The sequence below is a fragment of the Dermacentor variabilis genome, chromosome 1 (genome assembly GCF_050947875.1).
Source record: "Dermacentor variabilis isolate Ectoservices chromosome 1, ASM5094787v1, whole genome shotgun sequence".
Lineage (NCBI taxonomy): Eukaryota > Metazoa > Arthropoda > Arachnida > Ixodida > Ixodidae > Dermacentor > Dermacentor variabilis.
In genome coordinates, this window is record NC_134568.1 from 249,569,437 (window position 1) to 249,590,501 (window position 21,065).

General features: G+C 42.5%; 1 protein-coding gene across 4 annotated transcripts in view; it reads left to right on the forward strand.

Annotated features, from left to right (window-relative positions):
- Nucleotides 1–21,065, forward strand: part of Sac1 (phosphatidylinositol-3-phosphatase SAC1) — a 131,531-nt gene that overhangs the window by 26,198 nt on the left and 84,268 nt on the right. For all 4 annotated transcript variants that reach the window (XM_075672938.1, XM_075672915.1, XM_075672923.1 and 1 more), the window contains 5 exons: nucleotides 4,734–4,793; nucleotides 4,868–4,901; nucleotides 7,071–7,258; nucleotides 7,762–7,848; nucleotides 7,933–8,001. In XM_075672938.1, the coding sequence (XP_075529053.1) occupies nucleotides 4,734–4,793; nucleotides 4,868–4,901; nucleotides 7,071–7,258; nucleotides 7,762–7,848; nucleotides 7,933–8,001 (438 nt within the window). The remainder of the gene's footprint in view (nucleotides 1–4,733; nucleotides 4,794–4,867; nucleotides 4,902–7,070; nucleotides 7,259–7,761; nucleotides 7,849–7,932; nucleotides 8,002–21,065) is intronic.

The following is a 21,065-nucleotide window of genomic DNA, read 5'->3' on the forward strand; positions in this document are numbered from 1 at the left end:
TTATACATGAGATACACTAAAGAGCTTTCAGGTGCTCTCTTTTCCATGCGTCTTCCATAAACTGATACAGTATTAGTGGAACATTGTTGAATTTAAAATTATGGGTGCAAGGTTCTGATTACCGAGTTGATTGTGATTCTGATGCAATCGTCTATCACTGCCAATGCAACAGTACTGCTGCAGTTGCGTCTAACACTCAAAGTGTGGAACGCAAGCACCTGATAATAAGATATTGGATAGAAAGTTACTTATACGTCGTGGTCAGGAGTCGGCGCTTTTTATAATCACCCGATATAATCTAACAAGGGTGGAGTGTAGACTCTTCACCAAACCATTGCAATGTCCAGGGTGTCTACCATCCAGGAAAACCGGGAAAACCAGGAATTCTCAGGGATTTTGAGTAGTCTGGAAAAACTCAGGGAAAACTCAGGGAATTTATGCCTCTATCAGGGAAAATTAGCTGTAATTTTATTGAAAGGGTCAAAAGTTGCGGTAATGCTGGCTCGAGTAACAGACAGGAATCGTAACGAATCGTCTTTGACGCCCTGTCGTCGGCTGGAGGAGTTGCCAGTATACAGTCAAGGACCGACTTTCTGGATTCCCGATAATTTGGACGGCTTCGCGGCACCACCACGTACCCCGTAGAGTCAATGTATCAAAACGTCTGAAATTTCGGACGCAAGAACTCTTCGCCGTTCGATTTTCCAGACGTATTGCATGACCCCAGGTCCGAAATGGCATTAATCAAAGCCACCACCACTGCCATTTTGATTACCTCACCGCCTTGAACCGGCACTCTCGCACGCAGATCCGCTGGCAGCCGTAGCCACCACTGCGGCAACGCTAGGCCTAGCTGCTTTGACGTTCGCTATTAAGCTTCTTGACTTTCGGTGCCGTGTTTCTTCATTTCTCCGCTGTCAGCAATAATTCTGGCTTCGAAGCTCGGAAAGCACGGCGCATTGCATAATGCTGATTCCTGAAAGTCAGTTTCGCCTCAGTGCAGTCGTGTGACGTGGTGAAGCATTAGCAAAGTACTGCGGTGAAGCGTAGGAAGGCCCAGGGGCAATTGTCACGGGACACGGTATGTATTACTTAATTTTACACGTCTGCAACCGCCCTCACCTGTCACAGTAGGAGCACCGATATGCCTATCAAGTTCAGAGGCATTACAGGCATTCAGAGCTTTTTCAGACGTGCCTGGGTCGATTTGAGCCCTTAAGGACAGTAAAAGACATGAATTTATTTTTTCGGACTGCCTGATTTTTTGGAAGTGTTCGCGGCCCCTAGGGGGGTCCAAAAAATTGGACACTGACTGTAAATTGACCAAGAAGATGCTTCAAATGGTCCGCAGGGCGAATGCGCGGTGAAAGGAGGACGAGAACAAAAAGGACCGACGCATTGAGGAATAAACGGGGAATTAAGTATGTGACCGTTTCTTTAAAGGAGCCTGAGCTCAAAAAACAAACTGTTGGCTGACGCCGAGATGCAGATGTCCCTCATCCAAACCAAAATAAACTCTTTAAAGCAGTGAAACGCAACACTGAGGCGTCTTGCGCGGGCTGAGAGTATGTCAGGATAGTTGAGGTTGACTTGCGAGCTGTTGAGAGAGAATCTCAATTGTGACAAAGTTTGTGCCTCATGCCACTGAGCTTGCTATCAGTTGATAGAAATAGCTCATATTTGAATATGTTTGCTTTTGTATGCATCTCCTTTTTTTTTTTTTTTTGTATTTGAGAATGTCCAACTCGATTTGCAATTTTTTTCGAATACATCTTATTTGCTGTGCATTTTAATAACCCCTCCCTTCTATCATTTTTTCGAATAACATAAACACTACTCCTTAGTATTCAAAATGGACTAAATCGGATTTTTTAAAAAAATTTTTCATATGCTTACTAGAGAGTGACAGCATCGGGCAATATGGTTTCAGCCCGTCTTGACATAAAACATAGTTCTGCATCACTCAGGGAATTTTTCAAAGGCACTCAGAGAAAACCTGGAAAACTCGGGGAATTTGGAAATGTCAACTTGGTAGACACCCTGAATATACTGCGCTGGCATATGAGCGAGATGACATATTTTTCGCTACTTGCATGCCTTCTTTATGTGTGTGAATGTGTTCTAGCACTACAGCATAGGAAGTGATAAAACTGACCTGCTCCCATTTCAAAAGCCCATGTCAGCCGTATACCAGAAAGCTTATATCTATAAGTCAAAGCGACCGACTGGGCGTCTGCATGCATGTCCACGCACAATGTTCTGCTTTCGCTGCGAGCACGTTTTTGCACTGTGCCATGAGCTTTAGGCCTCAGCATATGAGCATTTGACAGTACACTAGCAACCATTGTTGCCTGGACGCTATCAGAACTGTTCAAAAATAATTTCGTTATAGAGACTTCAACGCCTACAGCGACTGTGATATGTCGTCGCGACGATTCAATCTTTTGTTCTCTTCTAAATTCTTGGACATTTCAATACTATTTCTCAAGTTGCGTCGCACTGTATGTTTATCGGTCTTCTCAGCGTGCGATTTCCCTCTGCTTCTTTTTCATAATCAAGTGCATTAATTCATAACACAAACATGACCATATGCCATGCCTTTTTTTAATGCGCTTCTTACCGCTCCCTTTCCATTCCAGTGAACTTGCCAGAATCTAGTATCAACAAGTTCATAGACCTAATAAAGGGTCATGACATTAGCCGGGCAGCGGGCGCGGGCGAGCGTATCAGTGCACGTTTTCTGCTACTCACCAAACATAGCGCAGACCCGGCGCCGTAGCAGAAATCTTCCTCGCCTGTGTGCTTGCTGCATACCCAAGTTGTAGCCGATGGCTGTCTGCTGGTTATAAGTTTCACCAGCCAAGCTTCACGCAGCTCCTTGCCCTCCGGCTACGTGTGAATAAGGTTGACACCGGGCTCCATTGCGTACGTCCGGCACTGCGGCACCGAGCAGTAGCCTACCATGCTGCACACCTCCAAAGGCAGTCACTACCTATTATAGTAGTTTCAGATATTGTCAAGTTGATACCCAAGGTGGTAAAGCCTCACCACTTAATCAGAACCGCAGCACAGGTGGGACTTTAGACTTTTGTTTTCAAAAGCTTGCTTCGGCGCTTCCGAAGCAGCCGACGCGGCCGCTGTGTTCACGTGATCCCTCATGCCACGTCATGCCGATGGTGGAGCTCGCCCCCAATACTATGTAGGACGGCTCAAAACCAACAGTTACACAAAAATTTTCTATCAATAAACTACTGATACTACATTCTGATGCCTCAGAAAGGCATTTTACCAAATGATACTTTGAAATTCTCAACGCATCAAAGTATAGGCATATATGGGTTAAACAAACTGAACAATTTTCACTGGGGTGAGAACGTGACCACCACGTATATTAAGAATAGAACAAAGAAGCTTGCAGGTTTTGTCACCAAAACATCTTCTGGTGCTCACTGTTGTCGTTTTTGCGAAGACCACTGTTGAGCGGGTACTCAAATTGATGTAAATTTAAAGGCACAGACTAATATTTGGATTTGTCTCGTTTTTGTAGAAGTTTTTGTTAGGTCAACAATATTTTTGAGCGGCCAGTTAAAGGATTAACTAATTTGTTCCTCTTCGTTAGGGCAGCACTCATAGCAGTGCCCTTACTATCACTCTTTTCTCCTTTCCCTGGTGTGCTTATGGTAACCTTTCAAGGTCAGCAACTGACAAAGATGCTTGATGAAGGAGCGCTTGTTAATAATTGCTGCTTCCCCTTTTCCTAGATCTGGGAGGGTGTTCACATGTTTCCCTTTAAGGATTCCCCTTTAAAGAACAGCCTGTGCATCTATGCCAGATTTGTCGCTAGTCCATCTGATGGTTGTTTGTACCTCGGGACAGGACACAGACTTTCATCTTCGCATTTTTTGCCACAACAGCTGTTTTGTCCCAGTAAAGAATTCAAACAGGTGCCCAGCATATTTCTTTAACTAAACAAACTGTTAGAATTGCCTGAAAATACGTAAAAGCTAGGTTGCAGGTAATTTGCCAATTAATATTGAAATAAATAATTGCCAAAAATAATATGCAAGCTTTCATTCACAAAATATAATAGCTGAAAAAGAAAGTCTTCTAGGGAACACTAGAAAGCTTATGCTGCATTTTTCAAGCATGAAACCTAAAGCTACTTAAACCTATCATCACGTGGCAGTTCTTAGAACAAAGAGGTTATGAACAAACAAGTTTTTTGTTTCGATCTACATGCATCCTGAAATTGTGGAGTGCACTTTGCAATATTGCTGGCAAACGACGCAGTGCATATCTTGACTCCAGGTTGTGTACTCAGGCTTGCAATAATCTTTTTCATTATCTCTGGTGTTCCAAAGACTTAATGTGAGCAGTGTACATATTGAAGATTGTTGTGACTGAATTTTAGGATTGAGCCCACCCACCGTATGATGTACGCTAACACAGATTTAGTTGAAAATTGACACTGGAAGAGTTATGCTGGGTTTACAGGTAAATACGTAGTTGCCTGCCATGCATTCAATCGCCAGCATATAATGAAGACACTTAGGAGTAAACAGTAAGCAAGATGAGGAACATGAATTCACCAGTAGCTTATTGCATTACCTTGGAGCAAAACATATTTTATGCCTTAATTAGCAGTCGCTTAGCAGGAGCTTACTTTGTTTTTCCTGATGAAACTTAAATGCTTTCATTTGTTTGTGAGTCGGCTTCCTTGTCTTTATCAACAGGCAGATCAGAGATTTGTGTGGAACCACCACTTGATGAGTGAGTTCAGCAACCAAGTAGAGGTATGTTGCATTAAACTGTAGTGCTTGAATGCCACTTACATACTACTGTTTTTTTTTTTTTTACTCTGCTGCAGCTTCGGAAGTTCTGCCTGCCTATTATTCATGGATGTATCCTTATGCTTTGTATACAAGGCTACAAAGGTGCTGCTGTGTTTATTGACAGGCACTAGCCTGTATGACCACCTGTAACTCAGCGATGGACGCTTGTCTGTGTAATTGTGCAAAGTGTGAACTCCTCTCTTCCCTCACCTCTTTCAATCCCCTTCCTCAGTGCAAGGTAGCCTACCGGACTCAGCCTGGTTAACCTTCCTGCCTTTCCCTTATGGCCTCTCTCTCTATGCTTTGCAGGCAATTTTGTTACTTTTAGTTTTCTTTATTAACTGTTGTTGGAGTAGAGACACATTATTGGTTTGAAACAGCGTGCAAGTGGTGTAGGGTGTGTGTTGTAGTGTGTGTGGTGTAGCTTATACATAGGGTCCTTCATTTTAGGTAAAACCCAATGATTCTCTATTCTTGGTCCCTGAACAAAATTTATGAAAATCGGGTTACCTGATTTCTCCCCAAAGTTTGACCTTTCATAAAACGTAATAAATGCAGGTGTTACAAAACTAATGAAAGCTGCCTACCTTTTATGAGCAAGTGGACAAGATATATTACTAATATTCTTAATATATGTGAATACAGTATGTGCCTCATTTTCGATTAACACTCAAGCAAAAACCAGCATATGTAGAAATACAGTATTCAGCCCCTGCCGTCATTGAGTGAGTGAAAGCTTGTAGCCTTTTTAGTAGCTGCATTGAAATGAATACAATAGTACATTGCATCACATTTCCCGCACGTGGCGTACATGTAAATGGTGGTAGTGCATTAGGAAGCGAATTAATGCAGCATAGACCTTGCGTTGTAACTAGTAGCTGTGATGTTGTGAGGATGTTTGCCCGACTATATCATATTCAAAACAAAGGGTAATTCTGTTAATTTTGTTGCAAAATGTTTATTGGTAACCAGTAAAACAGGACAAAAGACAAGGAGGAAAGGCCCGATAGGTCCAGGATAGACATAGAAATGCTTCCAATGCCTATGATTATGGATGTCAGCAGGAGCTTGTAAGATAAGGAAAGGCATCACACTTCCTGTGAAGCATGCCCTTGTGCAATAATATTTGTACTTTGTTCCTTTGTTAGAAAAGTGTAGAGAACATAGTAAGGAAGGGATCACCTAACTTGCCTCTATTTGTTGCTTTTGTTAACATGGTTTCTTTTAAATGTAATAATAATGCCCGACAATGAGGATTTGTGGAGGTAAGTTCATCACATGTTTTACGATAAGTCCTCTTTGCCATTTCATGTTTTTGTTAGTAATTTCGCTTGTTTAAATAGCAAGAGGAGCCAATAGCAAGAGGAGTCATGGTCTCCTCTTGTGTGCAAGAGGAGACCATGGCTTGTGCTGATAGTTCGTCAAAGTTACCAAAACAATTGCAAATTTTTGGCTGCCAAACAAAACCCCGAATTCTTCCCGGATTCCCTTATATATAGTAGCGCCCAACTTCAAGAAATGTAAAACCCTTAAATGAAGAACTCTACTTATAAGTAGGAGTGTTCAAATATTTGAAAAGTCTGTATATTATCGAATATACAGACTAGCTATGGTGTTGGGCTGCTGAGCACGAGGTCGTGGGATCAAATCCCGGCCACGGTGGCCGCATTTCGATGGAGGCGAAATGCGAATACACCCGTGTACTTGGATTTAGGTGTACGTAAAAGAACCCCAGGTGGTCGAAATTTCCAGAGTCCTCCGCTACGGCGTGCCTCATAATCAGAAAGTGGTTTTGGCACGTAAAACCTCATAATAATTTTAATATGTTTACTGCCTTTCAGACCTCGCAGGTGAATGTTACATCACTTTTCTTACCATGAAAATGAGCTACAAACATTCAATACACATAACAGGCTTTGGTTTGTGAACAATTTATAGTGCCTAATTTGGTCCCACTCATGCTTAAGATGAGGCTGTAAGTGCCTATTTTAGGTGCCTAGAACCTGTATTTGTAGTGCTTAAAAATCTGATTACTGATAACCATTATATGAAGGTGGGGATTTTTAGTTCATCTATTGTGTGAGAAATTAATGTGAGGGATAAATTACATCTTAGGTAGCAATAAAGGTGATGATAAATTGAAGTACTTTTGTTTTCAGCTGTTGTGTTTGTGATTTACCTTTGTAACCTTATCAATGCAGGCAATTCTCTGATTGATGGTCCTTGACTAACCTGCAGTTGTGTACATCAAACCATGTGCCATCAATGGCCATGGTTTCACGTTTGTACTCATTTCACGCCGCAGTTGCTATAGAGCAGGCACGCGCATGTTCATGAGGGGCTTGGACAGCGAAGGTCATGCTGCAAATTTCGTTGAAACTGAGCAAATCATAGAAGGAGACACTGCACGGAGCTCGTTTGTTCAGGTAGGACATTTGCACCATCAGTTTCATGTCACCTATATACATATCTCAGGTCTTTTTCAGTAATAAATATAGTTTTGAATAAATAACAGCTGCTGACATTCCGTGATGTTTTTCGTGACAGTGACAGGTTTTGGCTCCCTTATGGGAGCATCAATATTTTATTTAATGAATGCTGATTTAGAGGTCGTTAAAATTTGGTGGTTAACTTTTTGTTACCTTGCGTGTGTCTAAAGATCTTTTTGTTACACATGCTTTTCTTCTGCTTTTCTTTTTCTATTTGCAATATTAAGAGCAAAGTGTAATCAGTTTAAAGCCTTGAGTAAGGGATACATCAGCATAATATAAACAAAAGCTTGGTTCAGCATGCATTGATAAGGCAAAGATGTGAAGTGCTCTATTGCCACAAGGCAATTTAAGGACCACAGTAAAGGAGAGGCATAACAAGTTCCTGGTGTTACATCACCTTTTCCTGTGTGATGATGGTCTTTCCACTTGCCTTTCAGACACGTGGTTCAATTCCTTTGTTTTGGACTCAGTTGCCTAACCTGAGATACAAGCCTCCTCCAACCCTGACTTCAGGGCTCAACCATGTAAGTGTTGTGGTGTTCTTTATTTTGCATAGGCAGCTTTTTTTCTTATGGCACCACATAAACCTTTGTTATTTGACTTTCCAGCTCGAAGCATTCCAGAAACATTTTGACAATCAGATTTATACATATGGAAATCAAGTAATAGTCAATCTGGTGAGTTGAAAATTTTCTTTTGTACTAATGTTTGGCAGGGCACTAAAGTGATGAAAAAAGTGACGCGTGTTGCGGCTACTTTATAGCGGTTGATTATGGCAAGGGTACCTTGCAGAATGAAATTGTGTTGTAGCCACAGAATTGTAGCCTTCGGAATTTAAATTTTATGGAATGAATTAAGTTATATATTAATCATGTCTAAAGACACTATATACAGTAGAACCTCATTGATCCCATTACATGCAATTTCCCGGCACCAGTGTTCGCAGTTGAGAACACAGAAAGTGAGCCAGTACAGTTACACCTCTTCCTTTACTGGTTAATGCGTTCCCGCAAAACGCAATCTTTTGGCACCAACGTTCAGTGCATTGCCAAACTGCGACCGTATAATATGTTTTCCGGTCGCTGGATCCCGTGTGAACTAGAAATGCTACAAGGCATGCGCTATATAGAGAGCAGTAGCCTCCCACCACCGCAGCTTGCCTGCAGTACTCGCCCGCCCTTGTCGCATGAAAATGTCAGCGCGCACTAAGTTTGCTTTCCCGGTATGTACCAGCAAATCTCCTCGTGGGCTGTTGCACATCGGACACATTGCATTCACAACTGTTGTCATTGACACTATTGTGATAAGTATCATCACCTATCTATTTCATAGCACGTGTGGCCTAGTGCCATTGAAAGCGTACTGCATGCTCTTAATAGGCGATAACCCAAACATGCTGTTCCCTGCTGCAGGTGGTGTGAAGTGAGCATCATTTTTCGCTCAGGTTGCATTGGCATCGTATTCTGGTGTCACCCACCACCTCAATTTCGTTTAGGTTTTCTGTCGCCATCTCAAAACACCAGATAATAGGAAGACAACACATTGCATTTCGGGTTGCTCGGGCCCCAACAGCTTGACGTGCTCGGTGTCTCGTGCTCAGTATCTCGTGCTGCAGTGATTCTTGCCAAGTGGGCACATTGGAACTTCTTACCAAAATTTGCTGACCCAGGCCGAATTTGAGGAGCGCAGATGTTAGCTTGCAGAAGCTGCAAAAACAACACTGTCTGTTTCCAGCCGCTCGGGCCTTACCAGCTCAGTGCACATCAGTGTCTCATGCTGTAACAATTCTCACAACACTTATATTATGTAGATGTCAGCTACAGTAGAGTCTGCAAATTTTGAGTGACTATATATGGTAAGTTTTGCCAGTCGTTACTTCCTACATGTTTTTTTCCTAAATGTATGGACAAGGTTCTACTGTAGTATGTATGTATACGTTTCTTACATTCCTTTCTTTCTGGTTGCAGATATGACTTTTAGCCCTTTTGGGAATGTCAGCATAGTGCAATCCAGTTAAAATGATACTCACGAAACCAAAAAAAAAAAAAAAAATTTATTTCTGAACTTGCATCTGAAGAGCCTCTTCCCTTGCCATCAAGATATTTATTAGTGTCTCTGCAGTCTTGGCATTATGTAGTATTGACCTAGCGGGCGTTTTCAAAGCTTTTCATGCTTTTCAAAGCATTCCAAAGACTACCTATTTGCTTTTGCTTGATCTGCATGAAAGTCACCTTCCAGTAGTGTAGAAAATAAAAGAAATCCTGCCTCCCAAGCCCAGTTGACAGATGTTGATAAACAATCCGAAGTAGTGGAAATGCTCTCCGAACTCCTAAATGGCCAAAAGAAACTGGCTCTGTATAATGCTGAAATCAAAATGTTTCAATTTTCTGTCAGCATGAGGTTTGAGACTTTGGAAGCTCGTGTATCTTCTCTCGAGTCACCTTCGATGTCTAGTGGTGCACATAATTCTAATGACGACCTACACACTCAAATCCAGCAAATAAAAACGCTATATCAACTCTCTCTTGCAGAAACGACAACTTAGAAAACAGGTCGCGTAGAAACAACATTATTATACGTGGTCTCAGAAAGGGCCCTAACAAGAATCACGAGGAACTTTCTTCTAACATTTCTCCAACATTGTCCAACTTCGATTTTATCACGTTTTATTGACAGGGTATGGTACAATTTGGATAGCACATCCAATACTCTCGTCGGATCATCTGCTGGCTCAACTAAACCCACCGAAGCACTTGCTAGGACCAAATCCCCTTGACTTCATGGTACTGGCAATAAACTTAACGTTAATGCTAGAAGCCTTGTCAGCAATTTCTCTCAATTTCTTTCCTTGGTCTCGTCTTACTTGCCACATATCGGTGTTACTGAGACCTGGTTACATGATGGGGTGCATGATTCTGAGGTAACCCCCCCTTCTGGTTTCAAAGTAATTTGGCGTTACAGAAAATTCTGGAAAGGAAGCGTTGTTGCTCTTTTTCTTCAATCTCACCTCCACTTTTCTGTACTCCTTGCCCCAGCTGACACTGACTCTTTGTGGTGTAAAGTTCAACTCTAAAATATGTCTTTGATTATAGGCATTGTTTACCGTCCACCTGGTTCTAATATTGAGCATTTACACAATCTATGTGAATTTTTGCATAGTCATAATACTTATTCATCCAACGTTATCTGCATGGGCGACTTTAATGCTCCTGGCGTTGATTGGTCTTCTATAAAAGTAAGCGGACACAAAGTAGCCATTGGGCGGGAATTGGTCCATATTTCATTGTCCTGTGGCCTGCACCAGATCATTCAGGATTTCACTCGGCAAACTTTCGTCCTTGATCTTGTCTTTCTTACTACATCTCTTTTTAATGCGGGTTATGAACGCAATGTTATTGATGGAATACCTGACCACAATGCTGTGTTAATTTCAGTTCCTAGCATCGTCCCTAAATCCAGCTATATCTACCGCACATTTCCTGTCTTTAACTGCGCTGATGATTTGCCAATAACAGAAGTCCTATGCGATTCTTTTCATGAGTTTGAACTAATAGGTAAACTAGTGATATTAATACCTTGACAAGTTTCTTCGAAAATCTTGTCAGTAGGTGTATCAACTTTTTTATTCCTTTAACCCTTTCAGGGTCAATGACGTAAATATACGGTTCCGCTAACAAATCCAAAATGGTCGATGCCGTATATTTACGGCGCTGTCTGTACATTTAAAAAGCACGCCAATTTCCTAATGTTTTCTTTCCTGGCATGTGCTGCCACTATGTGGGAATACATACAATTTTTTTCTCGCGCCTCGCTCTCGGTTTTCGTTGCATGGTTTTTTTTTAGAGCTAGTTTGCTCCAGCATGTTTATATACTACCGCTCGCGCATTGGCGCGCTCGTGGGCGCGCGGCGGTTTGGGTTTTGTTCCGTGGGCAGTTGTGGCTTCTTGCTCTCGCAAAACTGATGGCTATCTCAATATTAATCGCTCAAAGGGCGGCCGCCTGTTCCTCGCTCGTTTAGTGCTCACAGGGGTGAGCATAGGAAGGATGCCGCCATGGATGCGTTTCCTTTTCTTTTCCTTTTTTTGGGAGACTCGTGATATCTAATTGCCTTTGGTTGGCGATTAGATGAAGATTAGCGGAAGTTTGTCACACAATACGTGTGACAACTGCTTGTTTTTTTTTTTTTTTGTTCGGCACACAACCACACAGTTTTTTTTTGGTCTGCTCACCTACGCAGTTAGGCTATGGACGTAAATATTACTGTAAGAGCAGGAACATTTGAGACTTGTGAAATATTGTCGTGTGCACATATTCTAAGCCTTGAACTATAACAATGCATCAAATTTTTAATTCTTATAAGTTTATTTCCTTCTTTATTGTTATTCATGAATAAAGAGTACATATATACCAACGCGAAATAATATCTCACTTTACGGTCACCCCAGAAAAATTACGGTAAATTTTTTTCGAAATAGGTCCCTCAGAAGAATTAGAATTTGCAATAAAGAAATCGACCCTGGGCGGTCACATATGGCAAAAGAAAAATTGACCCTGAATGGGTTAAAAACAAAGAAAACAAACACTGAAATTCCTTGGATGACTAGGGACCTTTTGCATTTATCACGTCGTGTGGCCAGATTACGTTGATCGAAACACTCTGGTGACTCAACAAAACTCATGCAATTCCGTAGCGCTAAAAAGGAACTCTGTTCTAAAATGGTTGCTGCAAAATTATTTTATTACAAGGTAACCTTGCTGAAATTAATGCTGGTTAATCCCCGAAAATTTTGGAAAGCTATCCTACCACCTGGGTCATCCTCGGACATGTTATTAATGTTGCAGTTTCTGATTCGCAGACAATAGCTTCTTCTTTTAACACCTACTTCCACTCTGTATTTATGACTGGTAACTCTGTAACCCCTGTTTTTGACTCCGAACCATACCCTACAATTGACTATATATAACTGTCTACTGAGGGTGTACTTAACTTAATCCTAAACTTAGACATCAAGAAGTCGTTTCGTCCCGACGGTATCCAAACGGTTTTTCTCGTTCGATACTCTCTTTGGTGCAGCACATATCTAACAAATATCTTTAGAAAATCTCTCTCAACCGCCACCGTTCCTCCCTCGTGGAAACTTGCTTCAATTTTGCCCTTATTTAAGTCGGGTAACGTTCAATTGCTATCTAACTATAGGCCAATCTCCTTAACATCACACTCATGTAAATTACTCGAACACATTAGCTTTAAACATATGGAATTTCTTGCAACTAGCAAAATTTCATGCATTTTCCAGCATGCTTTTAGACGTGGGCTTAGCACTATAACACAACTGACAGAATTCGTTCATGACATCAGCAGCTCTTTAGACATAGGTGGCCAGATTGATGCTGTTTTCATAGACTTTGCAAAGGCCTTCGACACTGTCTCACACCCTAAACTTATGCACAAGCTGTTCGCTATACTAAAAAAATGCATCTTTGGTTGGCTGGATATCGGACTTTCTTTCCCAGCGTTTGCGATATGTATGTTTCAACTCTACTAACTCGCCCTTGATGCCTGTTTCATCAGGGGTTCCCCAAGGCTCAGTACTGGGTCCTCTTTTATTTCTGCTTTATATTATTGATCTCCCCCTACACACCTCGGTTAAAATGCACCTTTTTGCTCATGATTGCGTTTTATATCATACAGTTAAATCTTCTACTGATCATGTTGTCCTTAAAAATGATTTTGCTGACTTCTGTAACTGATCCAAAGCATGGCAAATGAATATCAGCTTTTCCAAAACTGCCTCCATGTCCTTTATATGATGCTCATGCCATTCCTTCTTTGCCTATGCCTTTAACAATATTACTTTAAATACGGTCTTCGAATTCAAATATTCAGGTATCCTACTAAAACATGATTTGTCATGGTCAAAACATATTGATGTCACCTGTAACAAGGCCCTCAAAAGACTAGGTTACTTACATCGTACACTGCGTCTTGCTCCTCAAGAAACTAAACTTCTTACATATAAAACCCTCATTCGCCCCATCCTCGAATATGGCTGCGTTGTATGGAACCCATACAAACACTGTGACGTCAAAAACCTAGAATCAGTGCAAAAAACGGCAGTGCATTTTGTTTGTAGGAGATATGACGTAATATTCGCCATATAACTCTCTTCCCCTACTTGGTCTCACTCCTCTTGCAGAGCGTCGCAAACTTGAATGCCTAAAATGCCTCGACACGTTCAATTCTCCTCGCCTCTCCTCTCTAGATAACTTTTTCCAAACCCTCATGTACGAGGAGTCACCATGCTCTAAATATCTCAACCTTTTGCCTGCACTGATTCCTTTAAGCACAGTTTTTTTTCCATCAACAATTGAAGTCTCGAATTTATTACCGGGCAACATACGTTCACTACCACTGAAACAATTCACGCAAGCTTGTTCATAAATGTTGTATGTTTGTTGTTCATCCCACTCCTGCAATAGCCTCATTGAGGCTGCAGCGTGTATAAATAAATAAAGAAAGAAAGAAATATAACCTGTGCACATTTAATTTATTTCTTACATGTTTGTGTACACTTACAGCAGTCCTTTAGACAGCGTGTCCTAGAAAATACTCTCCAGTCTGTGTGGCAACATACTTTCAGTGGCCATTGCAGTTATACCAAAGTGATCACTCTTGTGGTCACTGTTGGTGCTCTAGCCTCTACCGTCACTGGATGGGGCAGGCCTCTTTTGTGGCATCATCTTCTCTGGAATTGCCTCATAACGGGTCCCGTTGTAGAAAAAAGTAGTGTTGTCAGCAGTGTATAAGAATGGAACAAAAACAAAACAAAAAACGAAACACAAACAATATTTTTGACCAGAACTAAAATGTGACCGAAACATTATTTGTTATTTTGTTTTGGGTTGAAACCAAAATATTTTTGATCGGTTTTCAGCTCAAGGGGAAAGTCAGCAATCCGAAACAACCAACGCCAGGGAATGTCAGAATTAGCGCGTATCTCAGGGTTCCGCATAAGCACATATCTCAAGCAGGGATAGTGTGAGTGATAACCGGTCGAGCGCTCCACTGATCTAAGCCTACCACTTCGTGCACTAGGAGGTTGGCATCATAGTTGCGCACTGAAGAGCTTTTCGTTTAGTTTTCTATGGATACAATGCTTTGTTACCGAAGTTTTATTGTTCGTTTAAGTTCGTTTGTCGGAACAGCAGTGGTCGCATTTTAGCGAGTGCACTCAATGATGTACTGCTTCTGAGATCATGCTCAGAGCCTTGACTCAAGACACTAAGCATGACCTCAAAATTCATAATTCACTTATTGAGAAAAATAAACACTATGTATATTTTGTTACTGTGCTTCGAAAATTTTTGCATGGGAACTAAAACTATTATGAACCGTTACAGATAATTTTTTTTTGTGTGTTCAGGAGCAGAACAGGAATGGAAATTTTTTCAGTGGAACGAAACTAAAATAAAACGAAAAAGATTTTGTTTCAACACCCTGGTTGTCCGCATTCAAATACAGTGCGACCTCATGATATGTCCCGATTTAAACACTTGTCCAGTTTGTACACTCGCAGTCAAGAACATTGGATCAAAATTAAGTTTATTAGGTTCGTAGTAGAAAACAACATAAAAGGGCAAATCAGAAAGTCTTTGCCCCTATTTCTTTTTAGTCAACATATCCATTCCCAGCGGTGAGTCTTTCTTGGACCGGCCCGGCCTTTTCTGCCTGTAGCTCTGCAGCATGGTGCTGCTGTTAGTTGTTGAAGATGGCAGTTGTGCTTCACACATCCACGGTGTACGAGCAACGAAGTGTGATTCACTTTCTATGGAGCAAGGTGCGAACGCCCATCGAAATCCACAGTGAAATGCAGCCCACGTATGGGGAAAGGTGTCCCACTTTGAGAAGTGTCTGGTGGGGGTGTTGCGAGTTCGCAAAATCTCGTGAAGACTTGCATGACAATGAGTGTTCAGGGAGGCTGAGTGCATCACTTGACTGACGACAGGGGCATCTCAAATTTAGTGATGCGATGGGACAAATGGTCTGAACTGGTGTGGGGACCATGTGGAAAAATAGTGTAAAGTACATAGTATAGTACGTATACAGTAGAATCTCGTTCATACGTTTCGGAAAAAAACACGAGAAAAGAATATACTAACCCGGAAAACTTACGATCTGAAGTAACTAAAAAATTAGACTGAACTGTTGTTGATACCTACATAATGTGAAGCACCCGCCGTGGTTGCTCAGTGGCTGTGGTGTTGGGCTGCTGAGCACGATGTCGCGGGATTGAATCCCAGCCATGGCGGCTGCATTTGATGGAGACAAAATGTGAAAACACCTGTGTACTTAGATTTAGGTGCACGTTCAAGATCCCCAGGTGGTCGAAATTTCCGGAGTCCTCCACTACGGCGTGCCTCATAATCGGAAAGTGGTTTTGGCACGTAAAACCCCATAATTCTATTCAACATAATGTGAAGCGTCGTGCGGATTGTTGCGGCACGAGACACTGACGTGTGTCGAGCTGGTGGTGCTCCGGCAGCCGGAGACGCGTTTTGTTGTTTTCCTATTGCGTGGTGTTTTAAGAGGGCGATGGGAAACCCCAAAAGAATAAAGGTGGTGAGCGACGCAGGATGCCAGCGAAGCGAGACGTGATGCCCACACCATGCCGCCTGCAGCAGGGAACGGCAGTGTGTTTGTATTATTGCCTACTAAAAGTATGCTGTACGCTACCAATGGCACTATGCACCACGCGTTGTAAAATAGGTGAAGGTACTTATCGCAATAGGTTTGGCAGCGGTAGCTCTGAACGCGGTGTGCAACGACCCGGCTGGAGATTTGGTACCGAAATAAACTGTGCGCGCCGTTGTTTTCACGTGAGACGGGCGGCTATATACTGTTCTAGATCATGCGTGCCTCGCACCTTTTCTTGTTCACATGGGATCTAGCAGCCGGAAAATGTATACCATCGCAGTCTGCAGCAGGGAACGGGGTCGCGTTGAGGTTATCGTCTATCGAAAGCGTGCGCTACGCTTCCGGCAGCACCATGTGCTGTGAAACAGACAGGCGAAGCTGCTTATCGCAATAGGATTGGCGGTGATAGCTGTGAATGCCGCATGCGACAACCACGGAGAGGATTTGCTGGTACCGAAATTGGAAACTGACTGTGCGCCAGCGTTTTCACGTGAGACGGGTGGGCGAGTATTGCGGTGAAGCTGCCGTGGTGGGCAGCTATATACTGTTCTTGATCGCGTGCAGCACGCGGATACATGGGATCTAGCGGCCGGGAAACGTATCATACGATTTCAGTTTGACAAGGTACTGAACATTGGTGCCAAAAAATTGTGTGTTCCGGGAACGTATGAACCAGTAAAAAATGAGCGTAACTCTGTTGGGTCATTTTTTTGTGTTCTCGATTGCGAACGTTGGCATCGCAAAAATGTACGTAATGGGAACGTATCAACGAGGCCCTACTGTATTTGTAAATACCTTTATGTACCTCAGCTGAACAAGTAACTTAGCGCAATAAAAACAAAGGTGACAAGAAAGGTGGACCAAGACAAGGAACGTCCACCTTTCTTGTCTCTGTGGTATGAAGGTTATAAACAGGGATAAAGTGTATATACCTTAAAACTGTCAGTAAAGAAATTATAAGCCAATCCAAGACATCTAAGCGACCTAAAAACATAACTGCATTGGAGAGTCGTATCATTTCAGATCTTAGTTGCCGGAACGATATTGTTATTAAGGAAGCAGATAAGGGTGGAAGCATAGTTATTTGGCCAGTAGAAAAATACAAACACGAGGCTTACAGACAACTAAACAACCCAGAACATTACCGTAAGCTAGATAACGATCCGACATTATCCTACACCCTGAATTACCAACAGGCTGAAATCACTTTTGGCTGATGAATTGATAACGCTGTCAGAATACAAATTTCTTAAACCAAGCAAAAAACTGCCGGGCGCCTCTACTGCCTTTTGAACAAATTCATAAAATTCTGTCCACTGAACAATACACCGCTAATATTCCAGGTCGCCTGATTGTATCAAACAATAACTCCCCGACAGAGAGCATCTCCACATCCCTTCACCACTTCCTTGGTCACTTGCCAAAAGCACTTCCATCATTTGTATAAGATACGCCCCACCTGCTGAGAATTAGGGAGGACATTAATACTAAAGGCACACTACCCCAAAACATAATTCTCGCAACACTAGATGTCACGGCGCTGTACACCAACATTCCTATCCCCGATGGTTTATCTTCGATAAAACAAATGCTGTCCAAACACAATGCACAAATGCACAACACTCTATTGAAGTCTACTTGTCTCTCCTTGAATTTGTTCCAACACATTACTTCGAATTTGAGGAGAGTTACTACCTACAAATACATGGGGCAAGTATGGGTACGCCTTTTGAACTAACCTACGGGAACAAATTTATGGGAATTCTAGAAACAGATTTCCTATCGTGCTGCACTAACAAGGCCCACACATACCTACGATATATAGATATTCTTAATATGGGGTGAAGACACTCTAGATAAATACCGGTATGTAGCATTTCTAAATTCTTTTCACCCAGCAATAAAATTCACATCAGAATCTTCAACGGAGCACATAAACTTTCTGGACACAACAATATACATTGATAATGGGGCACTGAAGACAACGCTGTATAGGAAACCTTTCGACAAACAACCAACAGTACCTTGAATATATGAGCCACCATCCCAGACATTGCAAAGAAGGCGTCTTTAAAGGTCAAGCCACACGACTACGTCGTATTTGCTTTGAAAACCAAAGACTGCATAGACAGACTCGATCACCTTAAAGAAACCCTATCAAACAGGAACCACCCAAACAGTGCCCTCCAAAAAGCCTACACCGATGCAACCAAACTTGATCGAGCCGAGGTCCTCAAGCCCCGCACTAGGATCACAACAACAACGCCTCTTCTTACTACTAAATTCTCAAACACACTCCCAAATCTGAACAACATCTTCAGTAAATACTACCCAATTCTCACCAGCAACCAGACACTTAATAAGATTTTTCCTGAATTGCCCAGAGTAGCCTACAGACGCAACCTTAACTTTAGATATTCTTGTGTATGCCAAACTAAGGACAAAGACGAAGTTGGGAACCGGTCCCTGTGGCCATCCCAGGTGCACTACATGCAAACATATTCCATCTACTACTACAGTAAAAAGTACAGCGTCGAATTATTCACACAAGGTAACTTTGAGTTTCACCTGCACATCAAGCAACGTAGTCTACTGTCTGCAATGTGCCACTTGTAGCAAACAATACGTAGGTGAGACTGGACAGTAAATTCATACAAGACTCAACGGTCACCGTGCAGATACAAAACACAATTTACCTAAAGCAGTAGCCAGCCACTTCAATGAATATGGTCATATATTCGACAAAGCAAGGATCTACATACTACAAATTTCCATTCACTTCGTGAGAGGAAATATACGGAATCGTACCTCATACACAGGTTTAAATGCCTACACCCGATGGGAGTTAATTTGGCACATGGCAACTTAGAATCCTTAAAAGCGGTAACCTAAATCTGAAATTCTCATATCAGCCAAGGCACAAAACACATTGTGCCACCAGCTAACCTTAATTCTTAACCTCACCTATTCCTCCATTTCCAATTTTTTCCTGCCTACTAAATTTAATATACTCTTTCATGTTTTTATGTTTATATCAACTGTATGACCCCTTTTCCAATGTACACCTGCCCCTGCCCGCTTCTACTCATGTCACCCTCCTATTTGTTATTCCGGTTTCGGTCCCCCCTCTCGTTTTCTTTTGGTCTGTTTTTTTATTACATATATATTTTTAAACACCCTCACCAACACATTCCAAAGTCCCAGATGCCAGGATACCTTTTCGGAGCTTCAGCCACACAGGGTATCGCCATTTCTGTATACCGCCGTAATGGTACCTACATTGAGCTACTGGGGCTAACGTCCCTTGAAAGACCATGCCGCTGCCTTCCAGTTACCCCATGCATTGCACCCCAGACTCCTTGTCGCCATCTTAACTCCTTCAAAATTACCCAATGCATTGCTGTCACGCTACTAAAGTCATTCTTTCAACTGATGTCTTTTTGAGTCTTTTTTGTTACTCGCACACTGACCGCCTGACCAGCTCTTCTAAAGCCACAAAAAACATGCCACCAACTTGCCACCCCTGAATGTGCCCTAACCTCTTGCTTCCCCAACACCCTCCCATGCCCTTCTTTTTCTTTTTTCCCTCTTGGCGTCTTTTTCTTTTTCCTCCTTTCCTTTTTTCTCCCTGCCTTCCCACTCTCCCGTTCTTGTCCGTTCGTCTTGGGAACCATGCCTACAGATGTCAGGCGACAGCGCTCATTCCCTTTGAAGTCTCTCCCTTCACAACCAGCCGCCACTGACAACAACCGCACATGACGTCACTCTACTAACCCTTTAAATCTAACATGCCAAGGATGACAAGACCGCCTTTGACAAAGATTGGTCCTCCTATTGAAACGTTGGCCAGCCTTTCTGAGGCACCTTATTCCTGTTGATAACTTTGATACCACAGTGTGCTATTCCATCTGTCAGCCCTTTTCTTGATTTTGGATTTCTTGTCTCTGTGGTTTTTATTGCACTAAGTTACTTGTTCAGTTATGGAAAACCAACTAGCCCAACAGTCAACTCTTCTTTATGTACCTTATTTTGGCTAATAAAAATAGAGCCATACAATTTCTGGTTAGCCCTTGTACTACAAATAAATATATGGAATGAGGCCTGAGAGGACAAGGCTATGGGGGAACCACACTGAGCAAGTGGTACTCGCCAATGAGGAAATGCAAAACGTAAAAATAAACATCGTACAGTGAACTCTTGGACGAACTCGGCTAAGTCGAATTCTCTCATATAACAAACAACATGGGAACGTTTGTTTGGTTTTCCATAGACTCTATGCAAAAAGAAATCCATTAAGACGAACCACTCCAGACATGTTCTTTGGTTAAACCGAACATTCGGAGTGACCGCCACCACTACTGATCCTGGAGGCTAGGGTGCCTCGATGCGCCGCGCCCGGGGGTGCATGCATCTAGGCACCCACTGGAGGCCTGTGGCGCACATCGCCTGTAGATAGAGATGAAAACAAGAGGAATAAACAAAAAGAGGCAGTGACGTTTCACTTCGTGAATGCAGATTATGCGCAAGCACGTGTGTGCTATAGCGCATACGAAGCTTTCGGCCTTTGGTGCACCTATGCCCACATTGCAGGTAGTAGTGAAGACAGGGCTCACGCGGCCGCACCATGTGCAGCAGCTGCTGGAATATAGCGTCCCCTTGTAAACATTCACTTACTAATTATACTAACAAGCAGTGTCAGCGCGCACACTCAAAAATAAACACATCACACTCGATGACGGAAGACGTTCGCTATCAAAACGCTGGTGTGAGGAATTACAGCAGTAGCAGCGAGAGTAGCGACCTTTGCGCTGTCTGTCGCTTCAATGCAAACTGAGTAGTGAGAACACAGCGCAGGCAAAGCCACGAGCCATCAGCCCACCTTGACTGCCCCCAAAGCAGATCGCCTTAAATATAAAGGCCATGCGACCTCGCACAGGCAAAGTGAAACACCCTCCACCCTCCCCTTCCGGGTGCCATGTGTGCGACGGAAGACGGCATGCTCTCTCCCCTTCTTTCTTCCTCAGTGCAAGCGAGATTGAGCCGCCG